The sequence below is a fragment of the Hyalella azteca genome, unplaced genomic scaffold (assembly GCF_000764305.2).
Source record: "Hyalella azteca isolate HAZT.00-mixed unplaced genomic scaffold, Hazt_2.0.2 contig11104, whole genome shotgun sequence".
Taxonomy (NCBI): domain Eukaryota; kingdom Metazoa; phylum Arthropoda; class Malacostraca; order Amphipoda; family Hyalellidae; genus Hyalella; species Hyalella azteca.
Genome location: NW_025941113.1, coordinates 504,929 through 532,247, shown reverse-complemented (window position 1 = coordinate 532,247; position 27,319 = coordinate 504,929). Strand labels below are relative to the sequence as shown.

Sequence of the window (27,319 nt, the reverse complement as noted above, 5' to 3'; positions counted from 1 at the left end):
GTTGTTTTATAATTTGTTATTGGAAATTTTATGCTGTAAACTATGTTCAGTAAATCCTTAACGATGAAACTTTTCGTCTAATGGCAGTGGCCATAATTGGTTGCATCCATAATCAATTCCTGTGCGGAATCGAATGGCCTGAAGCGAAAAAATTCCCGTAAATCGGATAAATTAACGAGCGCCTGCCTGAGGCAGTTTCTATTTATTTGCGCCGCCCTGAGGAACTCGATCAGAGGGATATTAGACTGCGCATCGCTGACTCTACTCTAAGAAACCTGCCGCCCGGACTATAGCTATGGGCTCGTGTTCAGCTTCTGCAAGAAATTGGTATTTAACTCTTTGCGAACTTATTTCTATCAAATGATATTATTCCATCGCAATTGAGATAACAGGTTCTAAATGTGTGTTTGCTTACGTATGATGCAAATTATATTTTTTGTGTGCAGTGGTAAGTGCCAGAATAGATCACAGCTGGAAGCCGCACAGAACAGATCACAGTGTTAAAATTATTTCGTCTCATTAAGACATGAGTGATGCAAAACACAAATATTAGTGTTAAAGTGGACTTCTCATGTCATGGCTCTTAGTTTAATATATGTATATACTCGTAGTTAGTCAGATAGATGCTAATTATCATGGATTCTAATCATCAAGATCAAGATCCTAATTATCATTATAGTGAATACTATCAAAAGCGACAACAATAAATGTCTTCATTTATTTAGTCGATTTTATGGAACTGCATTAAAAGCAGCGAGACTTGGACGGAGAAGACATCACACGCGATGGCTTACACAGAAGTTTGAAATCTTTCATGCGAACTAAAATTGTTGGACGTTTGAAACTTTACAAGAGGACACCATTGTGATGCTGTCTCAGTACTCCGACACGAGTTTCAATGGGCAAATACCATCTTCTGGTCCCTTGCAACCGCCCACTCCTGCTACTTCGAGTCCAAAAGCCAATGGCACCACAGGACTACCGAATTTTGAAATTTTACTCGGCAATCTTTCTCTTGCTGTCTTTCCTAATGGATCCGAAATTTTCAACAACAGCGACAAATACGCTGCGTGTGACCAGTTCCCAGCCTTGCCTTTCTGCAACGACTCTTATCCTGGCGGCGACGAGGTGAGTAGCGCTGTGTGTGTGTGTGTGTTTTTGCGCGAATAGGTGTGTACTTATTCGCGTGTTTGTGTATTCATGTGTATGTGTATTCGTGTATATATTTGCGTGTATTTATTTGCGTGTGTGTGAGTAGCTCTCGCGCAAATAGCCCCGTGTGCCATGGCTATTACAAGGCATATTGCTTGTGTATGATAGAATGAAAATTTGAAATTATAATATGTCACTATTGCAATACGCATTTAGCCTCGACAATAATATCTGTTGAGTGAAATTCACGACCTACCGTCCAGGACGCTGAGGAACCCAGCTACGCGTTCATCATCAACATCGTCGTGCCAATTATCTTCGGGCTGGTCGTCCTCGTCGGTCTCTTCGGTAACACCCTCGTCGTCATCGTCATCATTGCCAACCGTCAGATGCGGTCCACCACAAACTATCTTATCTTCAGGTAAGTTATGGGTAATTAGTTTAACGTGGAGTAACCTTCAGTTTGAACGCATTTCTGCATTTACTTGAGCTACTGAAAGCAAAATTGTGAAACGTTCATGTCTCATGAATTACGTCCGTTAAAGAGGCATGTTATTATGAGTTATGACCCTTAAATGTATAAACCTTATTCACATTCTTACACGACACATGCGTGATGTAGAATCACGACGCATCCGGAGGAACGTTGATGAAAAGAAAACTCGATACAACATTTTTGTGTTTGGGCGTTAAGTTGTCGATGTTCACGTAATCAGTCGAGTATTAATGTGACAAAAAGTTCATATTGAAAGACTCGTCCACCCACGCACATCTTGTGTGGAACACTGATGATCTCCCACTAAATTTCGTAGATTATAGTTCAGCTGTAATTAAATGGTTCGTAAATAATTGCGAATGAAGTCAAGAGTCGAGAGCAATATAAAATATAAATGAAAGGTCTGATTGGCAGGCCATTTTCGTAGGATACTTCGAAATCGACTCACGCTAGAGCTGACCGGATGGAAAAGGCTTAATAAATCATTTATGCTGTGTCGAGTGACTTACATATAATACGTGCATATCCATTTAAATTTTAGTGGGTTATTTAACTAATTTTTCCGTTTTTTTATATCCATATAGGTTTAAGTGAGAACCTGACACGGTCCAGATATTCAATAATTAATCAAAAACTTTATTCGTTAGATATGCCCAAGTAATTAAGGGGTGCCGAGCTTTATTTTACGATTTTCATAGATTAGATCTAGGCCATCAATTTAATATACTATGCTCGATAACCATAGACTGACAGTTGAATTCTTCATACAGGTGATCCAGCTTCAAATTCGATTACGGTTGATAAAAAATTCCAGCGGAATAATGATTTTAGCAACATCTCATTGACCATTTTCAGTTTTGATCAATTCACGAACCGTGAGTTCGTAACGACATAAGTATAATAGTGAATCGTTTTTTTTTCAAATTTGCACTTGAATGTTCACGGCTAAAGAGAAAATTTGTCTTAAGAATGTAATAAAAATTTTAGAATTTTAACTTAGAAGACACATTGATATTTTGCTACCGATATCTTGCATATTAATAACACGTTTCGAACGCGCAGGAAGTCGTGCAGCATCGAACGCCTTCTAGCGCAGTTCTTGTTAAGAACAAGTTAATGTGAACTAACTCCTACGTAAACTTCATCCGTGCGATTCATATTCATTATTAACTTATAGTTTCCCGAATTCGTGACATTTGTAATAACATTTGCAACATTTGTAACAACATTTGCAACATTTGTAACAACATTTGTAATAAAATTTTTAACATTTGTAACAGAACTTCTAAGAAGAATTCTTATATTCTTAAATTTTCAACCGTAGAACATACATCAGTACTTGATCTCTGTGTTGCCGCAATTGCCACGTTCTTCTTTATTTTTCAATTAAATTACTGCATGTGGATTAAAACATCAGAACACTTTGAATAATCTTTCCAGTTTTCATCAGGATGTTCAATAACATCAGGCCTGTCATTTCATGGGGTTGTACATTTTTGATGGTTTATTAAGAATAAAGTTTATCTCGTGTGGGTTTAAGATACATTTACTCCTTCAGTAGCACATGACATTGCATGATCAATTCATATTGAATTTTCACAGCAGAACTTCTCTTCATCGTGTTCTGCAGTCAATAATACCACACCTTGTCCCGCAGCCTGGCCGTAGCTGACCTTCTCTTAATCGTGTCCTGCAGTCAATAATACCACACCTTGTCCCGCAGCCTGGCCGTAGCGGACCTACTCTTCATCATGTCCTGCAGTCAATAATACCACACCTCGTCCCGCAGCCTGGCCGTAGCGGACCTACTCTTCATCGTGTCCTGCAGTCAATAATACCACTCCTTGTCCCTCAGCCTGGCCGTAGCGGACCTACTCTTCATCGTGTTCTGCGTGCCGTTCACGGCCACGGACTACATTCTGCCGTCGTGGCCGTTCGGGGACATCTGCTGCAAGATGGTTCAGTATCTGAACTACGTGAGCGCCTACGCGTCAGCCTTCACACTGCTGCTGCTCTCAATCGACCGATACTTCGCTGTCGTCTATCCAATACACGCGCTGTCAGGTCGGTTCATTTACCCGCCACATAATGAGCAGTCGTTAAATGATGGTGTAGAAAATGAATCGTGAATTATATATGTTCTTAAGTTTGCTTGTGGTTATGTTTGAAGCCTGGCGCTGGAAATATATAAGGGCTATGTGAGGGCGTAGGAGCAATTAATGCCAACCGTGTACCAGAGAATGAAATTTCTGATCAGAGGCCTAATCAATGGGCATCGCAAAGCGGTATCTGGATTAAAAAAAATTCACTTCACTCTAAATTGATCCCAGCGAAACATTTTCCACAAATAAAAAAAATTCAAATCTGGAGATAAAGGGGATAAGATAGAGTGAGTCTTTCCTTATTTAGCATACATTGTTTTTAAAACTCATTTCGATAGAAGTAAAATCGACTTGATAACGGAAACGGGATTCAAAAATTATTCAAACCAAATATTAGGCCAATATCGTAATAATTTATTAAACGTGTGTTAAGCTACCTCATTTAGAAGCACAGGGCCTCCATAAGAAATTCTCGACAACACCTATTTCATTGACAATATACATATCCTCGACCTCGAGGCTACTCTTGTTGTTGACGGGAAATTTCATTGACTGAACAAATCTTCATTGACTGAACAAGTGAAGTTAAGCGATAACATCTTCTCTTACTCTCGCAATTTTTTTTTCAAATTGCGCGTTAACGTGCGAGTGAAACGTGGATGCTTAGCCCAATAAATATTTATAGATAACGCAAGAGAGGGCGAACGATCGCGAACGTATCTCTAATAACTTTCCGCCCGACATGTTTGCAGCCAAAACCGGTCTTGTTTTGCTATCGTAATCGTTTCAAGTATCGATTTAACGGCCGCAAAGATTAATTGTAACGACTCTAGGGTTGCAACTTAGGACGTGACAAAAACAAGCTTGCAATGATTATCCGGAAACTCACCTCCGTGTTTGTCTTTTCGACTTCTTGACCTTCGATCGCTTGGTTTTTGTTATTTATTGTACGACTAACTCATGAATTTCTCAATACGTAACCAAATTCTCATGAGATTTTAATTCAAAATTTTTTGCTTCTAAATCGGTTTTGATAAAGTTAGGCAGAAGCCCTTTTTCATACAAGTTTTATTGAAAATATGAGAATGTTTTTATTATTAATTTTGTTATTTGCCTTCTGGATCATTAATAGATAGGAGAAACGATTATTTACTGGTCATCCTGCACACCTGCATGGGGTGACATAGAATAATTGTGCCTGCCTTGCAAGGCTGATCTGCTTTACAAACTCACCTTATCTTGACAAGCACGCGGAGTCATTAAAACTCGCCATGTCTATTACCTACATGCGTTCTTAGCTTGAAGGAATCGTATCGTAATTACTTGCAGTTGATGCTGGTAGACAGGATACGGTGTCTAGGTAATTATTCGGTGATGCTTTTTATGGCTTTGATTGTGAAGGTTAATTTTAGGATTGTAACATTTAAGTTATGCATTAAAAGTCGTCATCTTTCGAAAAACAGGACACCATGGAAAATTAACTGTTTTCGGCTACCTAGTAGCGTGTGCATTTGAAGTGTTTCAGACAGTGTCAATTAACACATAGAATTAAGTCTCATTAGCCCTTCACGAATGTCTTGCCTCATTGTTTGAATGCATAAAATTAGTTTTCAAATAAATGCTAAGAAAATCTGATTCGCCACAGATAAAATAACGCAATCAATCCTACAAATTAAACACGAGTTTCATTTTTAGCATTATATTCCAAGCTTTAAAGTTATTGTCCGTCTTTCTCATACTTTAATTCACTAACATTTTTCTACATCTCCCGTGAAATGAAATTATATAAGATAACGACTTGAAAGCATGAGATTTTCATCGAGTAAGTTGCAGGTCGTTGGTCTCTATCTTTTAGCTTCAGCGTCTCTGCCGACATGTAATGGAAGCTCATGACAATATTATTGGTGTCAGATAATCCGTCTTCGCTGTACGTCTTCATCTTAAGCATCCATTCCAGCAGCCGAGACATTGCACTATCACACTTGGTCTGCACCATCAGCTTCCACGTGCTAAGGGTCTTATAAGTATTTGACTGAGAGCTATTCAGCCAAATTTAACTCAAACGTAAATGCCATACATTTATATTCAATGTAAATGTGTATAATATTATTATACTTTGACAGAACTATGTGCATTCAACTGTACATCCATGTATCGACGAAAAAAAAAGCCTTTAGCAGGCAACATTGTTTAACTTGTGTCCCTAGGCATAAAATTCCTCTTCACCGAGCAATGCAACGATTTTCTTGAGTGTTATGACGATAATTTTGATTTTTGCACGTCTTCTAATAATCATTCAGATTCTAAGATCATTCAGTCACATTATTCACTCTGTGGATATATTTTGCTTAATTTTAATAGTATTCTACTCTGTGTGTAGTGTATTATGGTTTTTGATCGAACTTTAATGATCAAACATACATTATGTATATTCACATGTAACTAAACGTAAAGCTGTTATTTATGAAGCATTAGTTATCGAAACCTGACATGGTTTAAAATCAAATTCCCAAAATGAGCATGAACTCTTTTACCCATGTCGGTCATTAATGTCATGATGTGAGATTTAAAACGTGAAATTATTCAACCCGGAACACACTTGCTGTAATTTCGAGCCCGGGAAATTTATGACCACACCTGTTAGATTCAACTGTTCGATTAATGAGAACCTTACCTCGGTTAGAGAAATTTTCATTCATTAAATACATTTAAATCTGCAAGTCAGCTTACTATTTTTTATATTCACGAAACGCAAGACAATTATTATAAGATGATTCATGCGCGTAGGTATTTTGTGCCTAGCTAATGACATTGCAGGGCCTCACGGTGGCCTGCGCCTCACTGCCCCGACATATTCACTGCGCCTGCCAGGTGCCTGCGCCTCACTGCCCCGACATATTCACTGCGCCTGTCAGGTGCCTGCGCCTCACTGCTCCGACATATTCACTGCGCCTGTCAAGTGCCTGCGCCTCACTGCCCCGACATATTCACTGCGCCTGTCAGGTGCCTGCGCCTCACTGCTCCGACATATTCACTGCGCCTTCCGCGTCTTGTTGTGTTTCTTGAAGATACATCGCTTGGTTCTCAACAGTTCTCGGACTCGGTGGCCACGAACAACATTCCTTCATTTCTACTGCTAGTTTTTTTTTAATTCTTAAAAGCTTCCTCTTTAAAGTCTAATTGTTTAGGATAGCGACTTGAAAGAATAATGGTTATATCAAGCAAGTTGCAGAGCATTGGCACATATCTGTATAGTAGCTACAGGGATCAAATGTTTGGAAAAGAAGAGGGTCGAAATGTAAGAAAATTGAAAAATTCAGGTTTTGCCACCGTATCTCAACAATAACTTTCAATACTACTAATAATATTGCCAAATATTGCATAATACTAATAAAAATAATAATAATAAAAATAATAAATAATATTTTTAATCATAAAATTACAATAGTAAAGAATTTTCGTTACTATTAACTGCGACTAATTCAAGAAATTAAACTTTATTACAAGGTAGTATATATGATGAATTCCAGGGCCATCAACTTTATTGATTCATCCAAGTTATTCACCAGTAATTATGATGATTTTATGGCCCACAAACCTGCCACAGCGCTTGCATTCAGGTCAACATCTATCATCAATTTGAACTGACAGTTTTGTGCCACCGCGTGTCTGCTTCTCACTAGTTCAATTAATTGATGATTGTTAACTGCTGCTTTATCTTACATATAAAACAAGGAAAATAAAGACTACAAATTTATTTAAATTCACGCTCAATATCCTGAACTTATTGAGCTGGCATGCAGACGTTGAAAAGCTCTAGAGCAACTCGACGTATGAACTTGACGTAAGAACTCCACTTAGAAACTCGGCATAAGAGCTCGACGTAGGAAGTCAACGTAAGAACTCGACTTAGAAACTCCGACACAAGAGCTCGACGTAGGAATTCGACGTAAGAACTCGACTTAGAAACTCGACGTAGGAAGTCGACTTAGAAACTCGATGCCGTTCAAATGTTGTTCGTCGAAGTCACTTTTTGCTGAATCCGACATTGAGATCGCTGGTGGCAAAGCGGGCTGGTTTACAAATGATCTCAGTTTGCAGGGAATTGAGAGATGGCAAACGAAAATTTATCATGAATGATCAAAGTATGTAGTTACGTGATATATTATACATGATGCCAATCATGAATTGGCTTGGAACGAAAAATCATTTAAGGTCAATATTGTTAACTTGTGTTTCATATTAGGCGATTAAGATGCACCGATCCAAGTATTTTATTCGAATTCAAACTAAAGAGCCTTTCGATCATAATTGCCAGCGAATACGTTATTGTAACAATTTAGATATTGCCCTGGAACAGATTAGCGAAGATTGTTACTACCAATTTTAGAAGAGAATTTGCTATTAGAACAAAAGGCCTATTTTATCTGAGTTGACTGGTAAGGTCTCGAGCCGCTGCCAATAAAAATTAATAATATGAACATTTTTTGGCATAATGCAAATCGAGTGAAATCACTCTGGTTTCTAAACCCGTTTCTCTGCAACAAAATGAGAACGGATATATCCGCTTGCCATTGCTACGATTTTTTTTCAGGAATACATTATTTATTATCAGTTAACTTTCCGTATTCTTATTCATATTTTTTCCTTGAAATCAGCGAAGACGAGTCAAATGTCGATAACTAAATATATGCGTTTGACAGCGCTTCAAAAATTATTTTCAATTGCATACTTGTTGTTAAGGACATGATTGCGAATACGTATTAATGGAAGCTGTTAACTGCTTACTAAATGTACTTTATTTTGCTAAAGTTCAAGTCACTTGCTTTCAGTTATACTCAGAAGAAATAATATCCGCACACATATTTGATATTTTTTCGTTTGACTTATTGAACTCGAACGTAACATGACCCAAAATAACAAAACGAAATGAATAACAATAATACTTTATAATCCTGCAATTTTAGGGACATTAATTTACAAATTTCAGGTCGGTGAATGCCCATTAGCATGCTAATTATTTCCAAGATAATTCTCTAGATTTGCTGGCCTTTGATCCCTCAAAGGAATGCGGGGTATCCTTGATTGCTTCTGAAACGAACTTAAAACTTGAAGCAATTATTGAGTGGCCCTCCATTCTAAAATACGAATTAATAATTAAACGATTACATGTTTTTAGGCTCGGAATAATCGATATTCTTTAATTGATGATCTGACTTAAGCCCCTGGAACTATTATTAATGATGATAATGTAGCAATCACTTACAATTAATGTACTGAATAAATTTACGTATAGACATGAATCTGTGAATCTGTTTCTAAGCGTTTCCTATACAAAAGGAAGTGCATTTTGTTATGATTATCAATTATTGCGGAATTATATGTCATAAAAATCTCGAATGGATCGTAGAAAGTTCATTGTTGAACGGGTGCCTATAGGTGTGCATATAGCTTGCATGGTCTCATTTATAATGCACTTCCGGAGTGGTTGGTTTAACGCTTTATCCCCAGAGCACTGAACTTACTGTTATTTTTAGTTGATTTGTTTGAGCTAGATGAATGAAAATATCTAATTGTTTGAAATTTTAAATAATACAGAATTTAATTTCAAATTTCTGTGCGCACAAAACGGAATATAAATTCCAGTAGAACTCTGTAAAGTTCCAGTTAATTTACCGTGGGAGTTTTGCACGATGCGGACACTAATAGTAAAATTTGCTGAGGTCGACTCAGCAATCAGCCCATCTGAACTGAATTGAACGCTGGTTTTCATTTAGTTGGTCAAAATGAGGACATCAAATGATTGATTTATAGCTATATATACTGTCCTTCGATCCATGTTATACATTATTGTATCACTGCACACTGCATTGTGGACGGAGAAGAATGTCGTGTACGCGATTGTATTCACGTGTACAGATGTTTTAATATCGATAAAAACTGTCCAACTAATAATATTATATATTCATGGATAGTTGACCACGGCAGTACGGACGGAGAAGAATGCCGTGTACGCGATCGTGTTCACGTGGACTGATGTAATGATATTGATAATACTGTCCAACTAATCATGCTATACATTATTGTATCGTTGCCCACGGCAGTACGGACGGAGAAGAATGCCGTGTACGCGATCGTGTTCACGTGTACGGATGTAATGATATTGATAATACTGTCCAACTAATCGTACTATACATGATTGTATCGTTGCACACGGCAGTACGGACGGAGAAGAACGCTGTGTACGCGATCGTGTTCACGTGGACGGTGATCCTGACGAGCTGCGTGCCCATCTACATCGCGCACGGCATCAAGACGAGCGAGTGGAAGGACCAGCAGTACGCGTACTGTACCTTCCTCACGCCTGAGTACAGTGACGCCGCCTTCAGGGTGAACATTTACTTCCGTTATTTCATAAATCATTCTTAATTAATATGTTCAGGTTTAATCATGGACTTGAATGAATATAATAAAGTATTTTCATCACGTGACAGTATTTACAAAAAATTGTCCTGATGAATGTGGATAATTATTGTTTTCCTGTTTTTCGATGAATAAAATGATTTGTGAAGTCTGTTATTTGGGAAAGATGATTGGATTAATCAGCTCATAAATACTCTTTTCAATTTAATTCCATCAGAATTATTTTCATTTATCTCTTGACAAATAGGCTTCACTTCAGACGTGCATATCAACTGTAAATAATTGTCCCATTACTCGGGAAATCTTTCCCATCATGCAGATCGGCTTCATCTGCACGATGTACTTCATCCCCGTAATTGTGATGGTGTTTCTGTACGTGAAAATTTTACACCGTCTCTGGAAGAGAGACAGGCCGGGGGGACCAGCGAGCGCTGAAAGTCTACGGAACAAAAAACGCGTCACTCAAATGGTCATCATCGTGGTGGTGACGTTCGTTGTTTGCTGGATGCCGATACAGGTAATACCCCTTCACCCGCTGTAATTTCTTCTTCATTCTGTTTCTAAATTTAATACATCGTTAATTAACCCTTCAGTCTGCCTAACATAAAAGGAATAATTATCTACTTATATTGAAAAATCCGGGGAATCCTTCGTATTATATTACCGCTATATTTTATCAATATTATGTTGTATCTGATTTATTACTCATGTAAACTAACTTTACTTCTATAAGTAAACTATCGAAATTAAGAAAAGCTAAATTTGGTGGACTAGAGCTCAGTCATACTCGTTTTTGCTTTCAATAACCGTCCTAGACATTATTTATTTTTAACATTAATATTTCAACACCAAAAGCTTAGCAAGCACCAGAACTATAAATGTGACTTCAAGACGTCTGGCTGTGTTATGAGTTGCAGCACTCAATTTAAATTATTCAGGTTTAAAATTCAGTAGTTGTTCCCTTTATTTCTATTGGTTATTCTCACTCATACAAATATGAGCTCCATTGTTTACACCTCCTCTTCTTCAGTCCGGAAATTCAGTGAGGGAACAATTTATTGAGCAATCGTTCCCGCAGGATCTCATCTGCTAGTCATTTATCTCCTTGACTGGCACGTTCCGCAGCCTTTTCTATATACACAAAAAACTTTTACATGCGGCTGCCGAAGTATGCTATACAAAACTGTACGCCGCATTATTCCGAGTTCAAGAAAGATCCCTCCCGATAAAATGTAGATAAATAATTTCCTATGCAGGTACATTACAAATTCTTCCGAATTAAAATTGGTTGGTTAAACTACGCATCAAATCATGTATTTGAAATTTGAAAAATATATTTAACTTTGAATTATATATGAGATTTTTAAATCCCATGCACGTTTCGATGTTCAGCGGTACGATTTTAGATGTTTTATTTTCTGCCTCAAAGACTTATTAAATGAAACCATTAATCTAAAATTACGATTGTTCTGTGATGTCTGTGACAGGTTCTTTGAGCTGAAACCTATATTGGATGGGGGAGTTAATTGAAGATCCTCATCAATTCTATTTTCATACATAAGAATGTAACTTCAAACAGTTGTCGATCTGATATCACTTAATTGCGACGTAAATAGATGCATCTTTTAGAAGCTTATACGGGTATATTTTATATATTTGTGCGTACAAAAAGTTTTAAAATATCAATAGATGTATTGTATGCATGTCGCCTCTAAGGACATGAATAGTGTCTCATAGAAACCTTCGGGTAAAATCAATTTAGGTTGTCGTTGGTGAATGTGTTAGATTATTTGTTTGAATTTCCTCGATCGCTTCAGCAAACCAAGGAAAAAATGTGACCGAATATTCTTTTCTTATTGTTCTGACTTCTGTTTAGAGCGCGCAATATTTTGTGAAAATCTTATACGTGAGATCAGTTAATTTCATTTGTGGAAGAAGAAACAAATCCTCATTCTTATTTACCATAGCTTTACTAGCAAGAGAAATAGCTTTACAAGCACGAGGAATAGCTATACAAGCACGAAGAATAGCTCTACAAGCACGAGGAATAGCTTTACAAGCACGAGGAACAGCTTTGCAAGCTCAAGGAATAGCTTTACAAGCTCGAGGAATAGCTTAACAAACACGAGGAATAGCTTTACTAGCAAGAGGAATAGCTTTACTAGCAAGAGGAATAGCTCTATAAGCACGAGGAATAGCTTTACAAGCACGAGGAATAGCTTTACTAGCACGAGGAATAGCTTTACAAGCACGAGGAATAGCTCTACAAGCTCGAGGAATAGCTTTACAAGCTCGAGGAATAGCTTTACAAGCACGAGGAATAGCTTTACAAGCTAGAGGAATAGCTTTACAAGCACGAGGAATAGCTTTACAAGCAAGGGGAATAGCTCTACAAGCACGAGGAATAGCTTTAAAAGCACGTGAAATAGCTTTACAAGCAAGGGGAATAGCTCTACAAGTACGAGTGATAGCTATATAGGCATTAATCAAAAAGAAACTCGTAATCAACTTCATACATAAAAGGATCATCACGTCAACCTCTATTTTGACAGCAAAAGCTAATGGCACAAAATTAATCAAAAATATAGGGTATTGTAATCACTGACCCGGCCTTGATGCATCTGTTAATACAAAGATTCTTGCATACAGACAAGGTTGCGTATAAAATTTTCCTATAATTTTCTTCATTTATACTGTATTATTATAACTTTTCTTATTTTCTGTTTGGTAAGTGTATACTTTACAATCCCGCCTTCAGATTGTGCTGCTACTGAAGTCTTTGGGGGTGTACGAAATGAACGCCGTTGGGATCGTGTTCCAAGTTGGGGCTCAAGTTCTGGCTTACATCAACTCTTGCTTGAATCCTATTCTCTACGCATTCCTATCTGATCCTTTTAGGTGAGTGGCAGGCAAGGGCGCAGGGATTTTTTGTATCGAGTGAAATTCTATCATTCTGAAAACAAACTCGTCATTAACTCTGTTATTAGTCATGGATTAGACATAATCTTAATAATGAATATTTAACTTATAAAAATAGTGTTAGAGTTCCGAAATATTCTAAGTTTCTGATATTTATTTGTGCTGCTTTGATTCCAGAAAAGCGTTCAGGAAAGTGATATACTTCAATCCTCGCTGCTGCAGCAGAGGATCAGACCATTGCGATCTCGGCGTCGTTGATGAGAACGGACCAACGTCTACGAAACTGATCAAACTCATGTCGCTTAAGCGCAACTCTAGAGAACGTAAAAGAAAGCAATCCACAACCGCTTGCATCAACGAACTCACTGAACTAAAGAGCACAATATTTCATGAATCCAACCAAAACGACACGGACGTGAGTAATTTAAGTGAAATGGTTTATTGCGGACCAACGCACTACACGCCACCTCCCAGAGTCGACGATGATCGTATGCGGCAACTGAAACTTTACGACGTCCCGCTAACGCCGGTCCCTGAAAATGACGCGACACCAAACATGAACAATAACAATGGCACCACGCAGCGCAGCAACGGCACACTTTGTACTCAGGAAGCCATCAATAGTTCTAATGATCTTGAGGAACTTCACGGCGAGAAACCTGCCTCGGGTTCGATGCCGCATATCGGGCGTGGAGTGAAGCAGAAAGTTCCACCTGCAGTTCCGCCTCGAGGCCCGAAGAAGCTCAATGCTCACAAATCATCTGAGTCCATCGAACAAAATTCAGAGTTTTCTCTCTTAAAATCAGAAAAAGATCAAGAAAATAAAAAAATTGAACAGGATAGCAGGGAAATTAATTCGAGCGAGTCCACACGACAATTGCTGAAGACTTCTCTCTTGTGTGAGCCTAAAAAAATAGATGAAATTCCTTCATAGTGTAAGTGATGAAGTCATAGTTTAAATGGTTAAATAAGAAAAAATCTATGCTCTGTAAAAGTGAGTGCTTCGAAACCATCATAAAACGACTGGACGTGTCCTCATGTACCTGATTGCTCCCTAATTGTGTTTTCATATTTCAATTTTCGAGATTTGTAATGACGGGATTTTATGGCACGTACTCGTAATTTATCATGCACAAACTAAACTAAAGTATATCACCTGAAATAAGTTCCCAACGTTGTTTGTCAGTTGGGAACGAATATTTATCTTGAATAAAAAAATATTAATATCCTGTACATATGTAATCTAGTTTTCATACATTACATTCTATTCCCAAGTTTGCAGCTAATGTTGATCGCAATTAGCATCAGTGTTTCCTTTTGCTCAAGCCACGAGCGAGTGCAAGCTTGCCAAGCCGGTTATGATTTAGTTAGGTTGAAGACGCCATTATTGTGCTCCAGTTTGTGATCCTCTTTGTTAGCTCAGACAAATGGCAAAGTGAACATTGCGGAAGTGCACAAACTGTTGCTTGACAGTAAATTGCTCACGTGCGTTCATTGCTCACTAAGTTGTTATCATTTGACACTTAGTGAATTTTTCGTCAGAGATTCGTACGTAAAGTCTGATGTTTTACGCTCAAACGTACTAAAAGTTTTGGATCCTGACGGACATTTACTTTATATAAAGTCTTAACCATGCTAACATTTCCTGATCGTCGATCATTTTCCGTTGTTAAAATGTTGACCATGTTTTACTAACCTAATATAGTTAGAACAACAACTTCCAAAAAGTATTACTGACTCTCTACATTAATGCTATCTATTTGCTGAAGCTGTGCATGGTTTAACCTTTTATAAGCATATTTTTGTAGTCGTACTTTGTGTTGAAACCGCACGGCGACTAATAAATCAATGTGATTTGTGTGACGATATTTGTGAATGTTTTTGTGTTTAAAATAAGTTCTACCAGTGCTTAAGTGAACGTTCTCTAGCCGTTGCTATTCAATGTTATTCAAGGATCCATGGACGGAAAATTCAGAAACTAATGAGACGCTCGAGAGCATGAGTGCACAGTGAATGCTTGAGTCTTACGAGTGTGAAGTTAACTGCGCTAACTGCAGAGCTGCAAAGACTGGCCAATTAGTCGGAGTTCAACATCAAACCAAACTCATAGTTCTGTCTGTAGCTTGTCTCAAATGTGTCTACATTGACATGTATATTAACATCAAATAGTTTTCACAGAACATGCCTATTTTTTGTAATGATCTTATTTCAAATTCAAAAATTAAAAAGACGATCTATGTTCAATTAAGATTCATGTCATTGACAGCAATCATATTTCATCAATACGAGTAGTTAAATTGTATCGATTTACATTTACACAACGCGGTTGAAAGAAATTGGATGTGGGCAAGGTTTTGCGAGTCATCGAAAAGGTTAACGAAATTATTTCATTGCACAATGGAAACGCAAGCAAATTTTCAATACTGGTGAATGGAAAAACAAATTGTCCAGTTAAAGTGATGACAAACTGATGATTTGTAACTATTAATAATGGTTCTACATGGGATAAAAAATCTTCATTAATTTTAAGCGTTAGCAAAAATTATAGCCGTCCCTCCCTTGGAACTAGTGACCACCGTTTGTTCACCGTGAATATGCGAAGTTTATTTGACCCTTTATGCAAGTGTTTAATTGTCGTCAACTCATGGTTCATTAAGCGTCTTCACTAGGCACAAATGTTCAGCCCTTTAGATTAGCATTCTGAATTTTGATTGAATGTACTACTATTCATTTTTGGAGCCATGCCATGTTTAAACTAGAGACATAATTTAGATTCAAAATAGCTTTCATATACATGAAAAGTTTACTTTCGCTTGGAAACCTGATTAGAATTTATGAGAAAAATATTTTCCCACTACCCGAAAAAAAGTAACTGGAATCATTGTACGATTTAGTTTTAAGAGGCAAAGTCAAATAAAACGATATATTTTGATCGAAGCTTAAAAAAACTTGAAAAGGAGTCACTTTGACTGAGGTCAACATTAATTGATCAATATATTAAAAAAAAGTGAACATTTCCATTCATGTCCGACAATCAATCTTCCTCCGAATTTGTTGATTGCTGACTCATTGAATGCAGTCGGATGAGCGATTAGAAAAACTAGAAAAAGTATGCAAGCTTTAAACGAAGAAACCATTGAACGGAATTTGTATTCCGCCATATATTATACTTCTGGCAAACTTCAAAAAGTCTTGCTAATTTGACACAATTATTTATTATTATTATTATTATTAATTGCGTAATTTTTGAAATTTCATAGAAAAAATTCCGTGTACTTTCATTAATAACATATTTGAATGTTTGGTGAGCTCAGTTCTTTCAACAGCAAAAAAATTAAGATCCTCACATAAGGCATTTAGATCAGGTAATCTATCACAGTTTTATAAGAAAATCCGCAAGGCGTTCTCGAGAATAAATGATTGCATCAATTTTATAAACTGTTCTCCTCTACATGTAAAAAAATTTTACATTCTGAGATTTGGTGAACTTTAGTCTTATCCGTTTCGAAGTGACGACTCCTCCAAAAACACATCCTTAAAGTTATCAACGGTAAATACTAAAATTTTTACCAATATTCCTACAGGATATCGAGTGGCAGGTAGAGCTTAGAATGCTGTGAAACAATGCGTGCTTTTTTGTTAAGGAAAATTCGTGTTCGTGAAAGCATTTGAGACTCGCCGAGCAGATGGGCACGAGCCCAGCTCATCTGCTAGTCCCAGTCTCATGCCGCGTAGCTTGTCTGTGCTCTCATCTCACCAAGTATGCATGTTTCAACACTGAGATATCACTACAAAAAATCCTTAATATGGTCTTCTTGCAAAGAAAATACTTAAATTGAATTCAAATTTTCACTTTCACATGGCTAGGGTCTCTGGAATGTCGCGAATTTGTTTTGTTGTAAGTTCAAATATCATTTCAAATGAGAAATTATTGATGCATTGCAGTTTATTAATACAATTTGTTATGACATTGAAAAAATTTTGTACCAATATTCCAGGAAGGTTTTCCACAAGCACTTTGTAGCTTGTAAACACCTGCTGATTTAAGCTTATTTGCTGCTCTTGTATTTTTTATTTTTATATTTTTTTAGTTTTATAATTAAGCATAATTTTTATATAATTATTATTTATATACATGTTTCTATAATTTATATGTACGTGTTTTTATATAATTATAATTTTACATATATATATTTATAATTTTTTAGACAACTTTTTTTCGATTTTATAATTAATATCGTTCCTAGATCTTCACCCTGTACGATGTTGAATATTTTTCAATCTTTTGTCAAATCAGAGTGAATAACGAACTCAAAATTCGTGCGATTGAACTATTCCATCATATTCAACGCGGAGAATATTGTTTCTTTAATTTGTGGTAAAAATTCCTTTAATGAACTAAATTTTCCGTAAATAGTAAAATCATACATTTTTTGCAAGTGATTGTGAATGAAATACATCTACTTTGTGAGGTCATTGCACGGCACGTCAAGTCAAGTCTTCTGGAAAGACAAGCTGAAGTTAAGACATGAAAGTTATTACTTGCTTGAACATATTTGTAGGTGCATGAATATAAATATATGGAAATAAATTTACTAGTTTTATTATCTCCATCATTTTTGGTTTATCATTTCACCAGTCACGGATGGAGCAACGAAGAGCGTGAAATATTGAAGTTGGAAAACTTTTTCATGAAAAAATTGAGAATTTACATGGCGTTTTCTTTGATTTCAATTTTTGACGAACGAGAATTGAGAAATGTCAACGCTACGTTAAAGACACGCAACTTCAAAAAATGTCTACAATTGTATTCTCGAAATTTTAAATTAGAAGAAACTATGAACCTCGGTACTGACCAGTGGTTGAGAAACGATGCTTCATTAGGGCCATAATAGATTTGCGTTCACTCGTAACCTGGGCCATGAATAACAGCATTACTGCGTCATCTGAGCCATGAATAACTGCATTACTGTACAAAAATCTGGTGGAGTTCATATTTTGGTAGTCATAAATAATCCGCTTTTCTGGCCAGTGTCAAGCCGAACCCAAAGAAGAGTTGTTGCAGCAAGAATAGTCAGATTTCCTACACCAGCCTAACCGCACGGTGTTCCCGCTTCACCTGTGTTTGCCTAGCAGTTTTTGGAAGGCATATCTTCAGCATCTTACCTCGGCCGCGGTCCTGCTCTCCTCTTGATCTGGCGTTGTGGTGGCTCGACGAGAGCGTGGTTCCCCTACCTGGAGCTCAGACGTTCTGCTCAGCAGCTGTAGTCACGGTGGTGCTACTCTCCCGGAAGCTACACTCCTTGAAGCTTCGGAGACGTCAAAGGTGAGGCTTGATTCTTGGCCAGAACCTGCTTACCTCGCTCCTAGCCAATTGTTAAAAATTGTATGATCCTTTAGGATTTGGACCGTTATTAATTTGTGAATTCCACCGATTTTTTATTGAACACTGATATTGATTAGCCATGTACTATATTCAACCAATTCTCAAGTTTGGGTTTGTTTACCGGCAAGTGTGAACCCTGTGATGTTCATGGCCAGCCAGGCAATCAAGGGTCTTGGAGACAAAAAATATTGAAACAAATGAATCAAGTATTGTGGTGTATCAACAACGCAGATCGAGGATAAACGTGCATCAATTATTCAATAATGTAGATCCTATAATAATTCACGCCTTTTAATTCAAGTATTTCAGTCATATACTGGTAATTTGTCCGTTTTATTTATGCAGAAGGTATGCTCAGGAATATATACTTAAATGTTTGCATCGAATTCCGTAGACTTTCCAGAGCATCCCGTCGTGTCGATGTCCACTTCGTCTAGTTTCCGTGTTCATTGAAACTTTGAATTATTTATATGCTAAAATAAGAAAATTTCGCTAATTCAAACAAATTCATCATGAGAAAACTGACAGTTTAAGGGTACAATTACTCAGACTCAATTACAAATGATAATAGCTGGATTGAAATCGTCCTGTTCATCCGTATAATACACTTAATATTTTATAGCTATAATTCACTGGTTGAACTTATTATTGATGTAGTTTACCCTCAATAAAGTACGTCCTAAGTTATTTCTTTTATAAAACTGAGAAGTGAAGACCTAGTTTTAGAACTTCGAATATTCTCCATAGTTAATCTGCGCTTCAATGTTTAAAACATGTTACAAGTTAAATCAATGTTAAAGTTAAATTCCAAATAATAGAGGCCTTCCTACACGTCCGCTGAATTTCATTCTTTAAATTGAACCACATGGGTCACTGCACTAGGTCAAGTGAGTCTGTACACAAGGAACTTAAAGGACTAAAAAAAAAAATAAGGGATTTCTGCACTGCACGACTAAAGGTAATTGAATGAGATTTCATCCACTTAATTTAGACCGTCAACCGAAACGTATATTCAAAAAGTTCTATAAAAGGAATATTAACAATTTTCTAAAAATAATATGGAAGTGTGTTCAAACTTCTTTACTGAAATCAAGAAGATAGTTCAAAGTGAATGACAACGCAGAAATGTGCCGCCGAAAATTTTAGACATACGTCTAAAAAATGTTTAGACTTGCTGAAAATACTTGCGTCAAGATGATTCTAGATCAGCGGATTCTTCCTTGCAACACAAGAAATTTTTTGCGGGAATCTTTTAATGTAAGGCTGAGCTGCAGCTCACGTCCGCCTCGATCATGATTTATTTCCGCTTGCACGGAAAGCCTGGACGCCGCGTTGACAATTTTTACCCGTACAAAAATATGCCGACTTTATAATATTTACAACAATCACTCTTATAACATCAAACATAAACAGTGCTCTCCTAAAATTAACCTAATTTTTCTGCGTCAGCAATATCTGGACAAAGAATATTTGGGTGTAACATTTACTAAGTTGTGCGTAAAAACTTCACCAATTTTATAAAAAATACTCTTTTGCAACCTTATAGTTTGGAAAATTTTACAATTGTATGAAAAATCATCAACCAAAAAGTAATCTTAAGACAATGAATATGTAATTAAAGAAGCTTCCTTACAATATTTAATTCATCTATTTATATAGAAATAGATGAATTAATCTGATTTAATTACTTTATTTAAACGGGTGTATGCAACATTGATTTGTTTGAGGAATTTGGCACGAGACTGTAATGTTTTAATGTTTCAGGTGCACAAATTTATTATATAGAAACTTCATTGCATGTTTCCGTGGTTGATCAGCAACCCAAACAACGAAATACGACGAACGAAGCCAATCGATTGCCTGCCTGACGCTCAGTGCTGCACTCGCAATGGACGCAACATCGACGATAATAATTACACCACCAAGGTTTTTTATACAAGACCATGAGGCACCTCACCGACCACTTTTTTGTGGGTGAATCGCTCATTTCAAACTTGCTATAAATTTGAAAGAAAAAACTAGGTATATTTTTTATTACATTATTGAATATTTTAGTCTCCTGTACTTTAATTTTCAATAATAATTGCTTGTACTGCTGTTCTTAGCAATTATAAAAGTGTATCGCTTGGGTAATATATCTTTTATTCATTCAGTAAATAAACAAAATCGTAGTATCCGTGAATTTCCTAATCGTATTTAAATTGTAAGCATTCGGCTTGCCATATTTACGGATTTTTCCATAGGCAATTCTGACGTTCACTTCCCGGTCTTTCTATATCCGGAGCACAGGCCGATATTACGGCGGGTGTTCGGCAATCACGTCTGCCGCGATGATCAAAATTTTTCAGCTCATTAGCGCCTTGGAAGGAAATTAACGCCGCTGAATATTTTGAGCGTCACAAGTCCCGTTTAAAATAAATCAATTGGCAAAAATTTCGATCTTAATCGAGCTGCTAAATTGAAACGGCATTCAAACAACCACAGGTTATTACGCTTGGATACAGAATATTCTTAGGATAAATCCCATGTAGATATGTGAGTTAATTTATGGCTCGAAGAACTTAGTGTTTACTGGTTAGACGGACACAATATATTTTTCGATAAAAGGCACGTATTTACGACTAATAAATGTTCAGTTTAACAAAATTAAGAGAGAAAAGTTGAGCACATTTTTTTGCTTGCACTTCATAAGCTTGTAAAATATATTTCCATTTTAATTTAACTTCTATTAAAATAACACTCGTACAGGTAGATTTTGTTAATTAAATTAAATTTTCTAGTTAATAAACTCATTGAAAGAAGACAAGATTTGAAGTGAATTATAATTAAATATTAGGCTTTGAATTAGATCTGATGGCACCAAAAGCTGCTAATTAAAAGTGATTCAGTGAAAAACTTTCTCTTGCGAAGGCCGCAAAGGGAAACGCGGAAATTTCCCGCCTTCACTTAAGTAATTGCCGGAGGACCTCGACTTCGGTAAAAGTTATCGCCACGCGACGGCCAATGAAGTCGTGTTGGATTGGCTGGAGTTTGACAGAAAGATTGAACACGAGTCAATAAATTCACTCAATTTAGGCACTTAATTAGTTTCTCGAATGTTCAGCACTTTCTTCTGAATTTGCGTAAATTAATTAACGAATTATATTGCCTTAGATTATCTTTAGTGATTATATTGATTTAACTTACCGGATAATCATTAAGTAACTCTCCAACCCAAGATATGCAATTACTTGACAACCGTAAATATGTTGCTTGAATTTCACTAGCATCAGATAAGTTGTTTCTAAATTCTATTTTACTACAATAACTGTGGTAATTCAATTCTAAATTTCCGCTAGCAGTAGAAAGAAATCCACTGGACAACAGCAGAAAGCCCGTTTCAAATTCCAAAATTTCAGTTGTGTAAGTTCTGTCGTTTGTAAATTATATTTACTTCCAATAAATTGAGTAATTAAATTCAAAATATCTCCCTAACTCAAGAAATTCCCTCGCTTGACAACAACATAACAATGCTATTACACACTGTATGATAATGTGCCAATTTTATTGAAAACTCGACGGAGGAGATATTTTTAAAGTGTCTATTTAAAGTCAAATATACTGAGGCGCATACGCCAAAAAGTTATGAAACTAAAATATTTATAGTAATTGGATATGGCTTTTAAATGAGGCAAAGGGATGATGAGCCAAACCTGTACTGTATCTCAACAAAAGTTGGACAGATTTTATTTCATTGAGCCAACAAAACTAAGTGGATAACGAATTAAATTTTTGCCCTTAGAAAAATTCTAATTTGGGTACAATCTTCAAAAACTTGTGTTCAAAATTTCAAAATAATATCTCGAAAAATACGTAAACTATGTGAATGTTTGTTATTGAAAATAGTTTTGAAGGCACCAGATAGAAGTAGTCGGTGGTAGGGATAAACTTTAATGTAGAGCTTAAGGTAAAGTTATCCAGCTAATGTCATAGAGGATGCCTGCTAGGATATATAAAAAAAGGAGGCTAGCTGGACGCGTCATTCATTCAAGCCAGTCTTTCTGTAGTGGTCAAATAACATCAACCTGACATTATTCGGCTCAACGAACTACATAAAGGCTGATAAGTGAGCCGAGTTTGTAGCCTTGCATTACAACGAAGTAACTTAATTAAGGCCGCATAATTAATGGAATTGACCTATTTCTAAGAGTCGGTCGTTCAACTTTGCGAAAACTGTATTAACTTCGGGCTACAGTCAATTATTGGGAAGTTTCAAGCCTTAAATTGGCCGGCGATTGGATTATAAGTTTGGAGTTGCGTCACGCCCAGAAAATTGAATGCAAACCCCACCGCAACTCCCACAACATTTTACCACAACACTCTGAACATTTTCGCAAAACGCATAAAATTTACCAATCATAAATCTTAATCGTAAAAATCCGAGTTCGAACGAACAACTTATTTGCAACGAGCTTAAGAACCCAAACACGTCGTCTGCAATTTTTGACATAACGTCACCAATAACAATGAAAATACCGAATTATTCTAAAAAAGGTAATACTATCCCTTGCATTAAAAAATTTTTAACTCTTGTGTTTCGTGATGGCGCAGGTTTAACGCCGCTACAACAGCAACTAAGGAAGTAAGCAAGAAAAACATTACCATGACCAGTCAGCATTAGTCGTCATCATGGAGGGAATGATGGCGCAATTCTGGCTTCATATGACTAGAGAGGAGCACTCTTGTGCGTTTAATTTGCTCGTCATCACTCTCATGTTACTCTTAATGAGGCGAGGAAGGCCTCATGTGTCGAGTTCATAGCTGTAGCTCGCATGCAATCACACTTAATTTATTTCATTGGCCTTGTTCCGTCATTATTTTTATATAATGACATAACCCGGCCTATGTCACAGGTAAAATTAATCACGCAGAGGTTAATTTTTACTCGATTTTTAAGGCAGTGAGTTTCATATAATAACAGTGCGAGTCACTACTGTAAGCGGCCATGACATCCATACAGTATTCAAACGGTCCTAATGCTTTCTCTCCCTCACCCCATTGCAATATTTTCTTCAGTTTTTAGCGCAATGTTGTTTCCATATTTTCAAATCTAAAACAAAACAGCTATTGTAGGAGCCAAATAGAAGCCTGAAATGTTATTCACGATTATATCTTTAATAGAAATAATTGAGCCAAAAACACGAAGTTATCAGGTTCTTCATCGACCAGATGTAAAATGTAATGAAGACTCAGTCATACCGATGATGTAAACATAAAAAAAATTAGCTAATCCCCAATCATTCCACGAATCATCAAGTGGTCGTTAGCGTTTGAATCGTTCATTCAAAAAAGCATTATTTTTGAATGAAATTCAAAAGAGAATTTTGTACAAGACTGCACCAAGCTTCACTCCTAATGATCATTGTTATTCAATAGGACGATGAGAACTATTGATTATGGAGCCACTGCTTGAAATCATAACGCTATCTACGCTATTCTTGGATGATCTGTGAGTCAAACATAATTTCCGCTAGTTTTGGCATGTCTCATGCCATGTCATGACGAAGCTTATGAAAAGTTCGGCCACAGTTCTGGCAAAGTTCTGGCAAAAACCGGATAAAGTTTGAAATTCGGACAGAATTCAGATAAATCTTGGAAAATCTTTGGAACAAGGCGATACAGTTGTTCAACGAACCTCCAAGAATAACGGGATTCAATATGACGGGATTCAGGATAACGTGATTCTAAAATTGCAGGGGTTATCGATTCCTGGCAACGTTTTACCTGGTTGCATTTATTACAACCCATATTTTCAGATGATGCCCATTGTATTTCGCTCCATTTATTAGACTTTTTAACTTTTGGTAAATTTTCTAGTCAAAATACGCAATATACATTCATTTTGTGCAGTTGTTCCATAAACGGTCATACCAGAAATATAACTTACATATACCGGATGATTTACAAGAAACCTCCTCTTTCGTACTTCGTGCAAAGCAGCCAGATATTGTAGGAAAAGAGCAAAAACTATTTCATGTGAAAGGCAAGGTCATGAAGTTTTGTGTCACGCCTAGTCAATTGCCACTATGCATTAGACAAGTAAGCAGCGTGCGTTTGCTATCGAGGCGTAATATTCTAATGACAATTCAGTTATCGCTACTCAACTAACATTCCGTACTCGGTTCCTTATTCGTCCTTCAGGTCGGGTTCTTGGTCGGAAATCGATTGTTACGTGGGTGAACATATATAGGGCAAGTGGAAGTGTGATGCAAGAGGGTCTAGAGGTCAGCGGACTGCCACAACACCCGAAAACCTAGAGAAAGTTAGAGAGGAACAGCGCGATGTTCAATGGATCTTCTGCGACAGCATTTTGCAGAGCGCCTCATCTCCTCGAGAGGCGACTTTCTCTGGCCAGCTCAATCCCCGATTTGGCTCCGTGTGATTTGTTATAGGGTTTTCTTAAATCAATTGTTTGCAATGTCTGTCCAAGAAACATGACTTACCTCATTTGAAGAACAAAATAAGCCAAGCCTTCGCCAACATACCCGTCAATATGTTTGATCGATATTAACGGAACTTCAAAAATCGACTAACTGAATGCATTGACAGTGGGGGCCGTCATTTGTCCGAAGTAATTAAAAAAAAATAGTACATTAATTTAGATAATGTTTCTTTCAATAAATTTATATTGTAAATATATCTTTACTAGTTATTTTTTATTGAACTTTCAAATAAGGAAGTTTCCTTGAATTAATCTGTATAAGGTACACTGAGCACTATTGATAGGCACTAATTACGAGAAGCTAAATCAATGAACCTTCTTCAATCAAACTCAAATAAATTGGGAAATTTTTTTAAAAATATGCGATATAAACAGCTAAATACTTGTGAATACAGAACAATTGCCAATTTGGCTGCTGCAATTGCGGATCATAAAAATTAGAAGTTTCATGTTCATTCTATTTTTACTCCTCTAGAATTTATACAATTAGTCGCTTCACTGGCATGTCTGGACTAGAGTAACCTTTTTTGTGTATCGGTGAAACATATTTTGAAAAATGATCATATTGGTTTAATTAGAAACACGGCAGCAAGAGGTTGAGCTAAAAAGAACAGTACAGCTTCTTCTGTCACAATTGTACTCAAAACCGTACTACTTATGCAATTCGACGCGGATTCAAGTATTCTGAGACGAACAAAAAAGTGAATAAATTCCTGATGAAGGGCGCAAGTTCGGTTAGTGAAGCACGAGCGTGTTCATCGTCAGTTGTTGGCAGGGTGTTGGCTCCCCGCTAATACCCCACCAATGACTCACCAATGCCCACCATTACCCCAGCAATGTTCCAGCAATACTCCAGCAATGCCCCACCAATATTTCACCAATGCCATCTCCAGGGCCCACGCACGCTCCCTTAAGCTGCATGGTGTGGTTGGTGCTCGCGTGTCTGTGCCATGCAGTTCCCTCTCCTGGTCACGAAGGAAGTTTCTTTCTAGTTTATTGAATTGAGATTGAGGTCCGAAGTTCAGATTTTTTGTCACGAATTTATGGATAGTTACTAAACTGATTAAATCTTAATCTGAGCCGAAAAAAAAACATATAGTGATCCAAAATCTGGCCACAAATACAACATATCGAACTATGTAAAAGCAAACAATATACAAAAATTTATCTTCAAATATTATAGCCGACACTTTATTCACGCCCCCTTCACAGCTCCACAAAAAAAGAACAAATAGCCACGCTTCCCTTACAACAATGATCGAAGTTCTCTGCAATCTCATATCGTAAACATAACGCTTTAGAAGGTCGATTCGTATTGTCTGCTCAAAAAGAGCTTCTGTGCCAAGAGTTTCTGTTTTGTTTGGTCCATGCATTTCCCTGAGAGCGACTCTCGATCAAGAGGAAGAACGAGACCATATGTTCCAAAGCATGCATGTGGGCGGGGAATTACCAAGGGCGAGGTAAGTAACACGACTTTACTTCGTTTTTCTAGAAAAACAACAGGTATATAATTCTTGACTTCAATTGGAATCTCGGCGTTCAAGTTCTCTGTTAAGAGAAAAAGTTCGTGACAATAATTTTTATAAAAAGCTGCTGTTCGACCGGCTTGGTCACAGATTAAAAAGTTTTACTGTCTTAATAAGTCCATAGCATATTCTTTTCTTTTGCAAGGTCAAGTGGAACCTGGACCAGATGCAAGAAATTACTGGCGTTGTTGTACATAAAAGAAATTCAAGGTTGTAAATAGTTTAAAAAGTTTAGGCCATTTATGAAAATGACTAACTTCAATGTTTTATCATTTTTGATTTTGTAATACTTTAACGCATCGAAGCTGAGTATTTGAATTGAAATTTGCTTGAATGCCAACAAAAAGCTGGTGAAAGACACATAAAATTAAGAATCAGAATTATATATATTTTTCAATTTGTATTGTCTGGTCGTGTACAGGCCGCCTTAGCAGCGTGTTAGCAGGAAATAACTCAGATGATGCAGCCACAGGCGATGCAGCCACAGGCGATGCAGCCACAGGCGATGCAGCCACAGGCGATGCTGCCACAGGCGATGCAGCCACAGGCGATGCAGCCACAGGCGATGCAGCCACATGCGATGCAGCCACAGGCGATGCAGCCACAGGCGATGCAGCCACAGGCGATACAGCCACAGGCGATGCAGCCACAGGCGATGCAGCCACAGGCGATGTAGCCACAGGCGATGTAGCCACAGGCGATGCAGCCACAGGCGATGCAGCCACAGGCGATGTAGCCACAGGCGATGTAGCCACAGGCGATGCAGCCTCAGGCGATGCAGCCACAGCCGATGCAGCCACAACTGCAACAGCTGCACAGCACGCGCCACAACTC

At 37.2% G+C, this 27,319-nt stretch overlaps 1 protein-coding gene across 1 annotated transcript; it reads left to right on the top strand.

Annotated features, from left to right (window-relative positions):
* The first annotated feature begins 471 nt into the window (after window positions 1–471).
* On the top strand, window positions 472–17,030 carry LOC108674559 (kappa-type opioid receptor). The gene is made up of 7 exons (XM_018162523.2): window positions 472–1,128; window positions 1,416–1,573; window positions 3,504–3,712; window positions 9,971–10,140; window positions 10,493–10,690; window positions 12,932–13,071; window positions 13,270–17,030. Exons 1-7 carry the CDS (start codon window positions 868–870, stop codon window positions 14,024–14,026), a joined length of 1,893 nt encoding a protein of 630 aa, XP_018018012.1. The 5' UTR covers window positions 472–867; the 3' UTR covers window positions 14,027–17,030.
* Window positions 17,031–27,319: the final 10,289 nt, after the last annotated feature.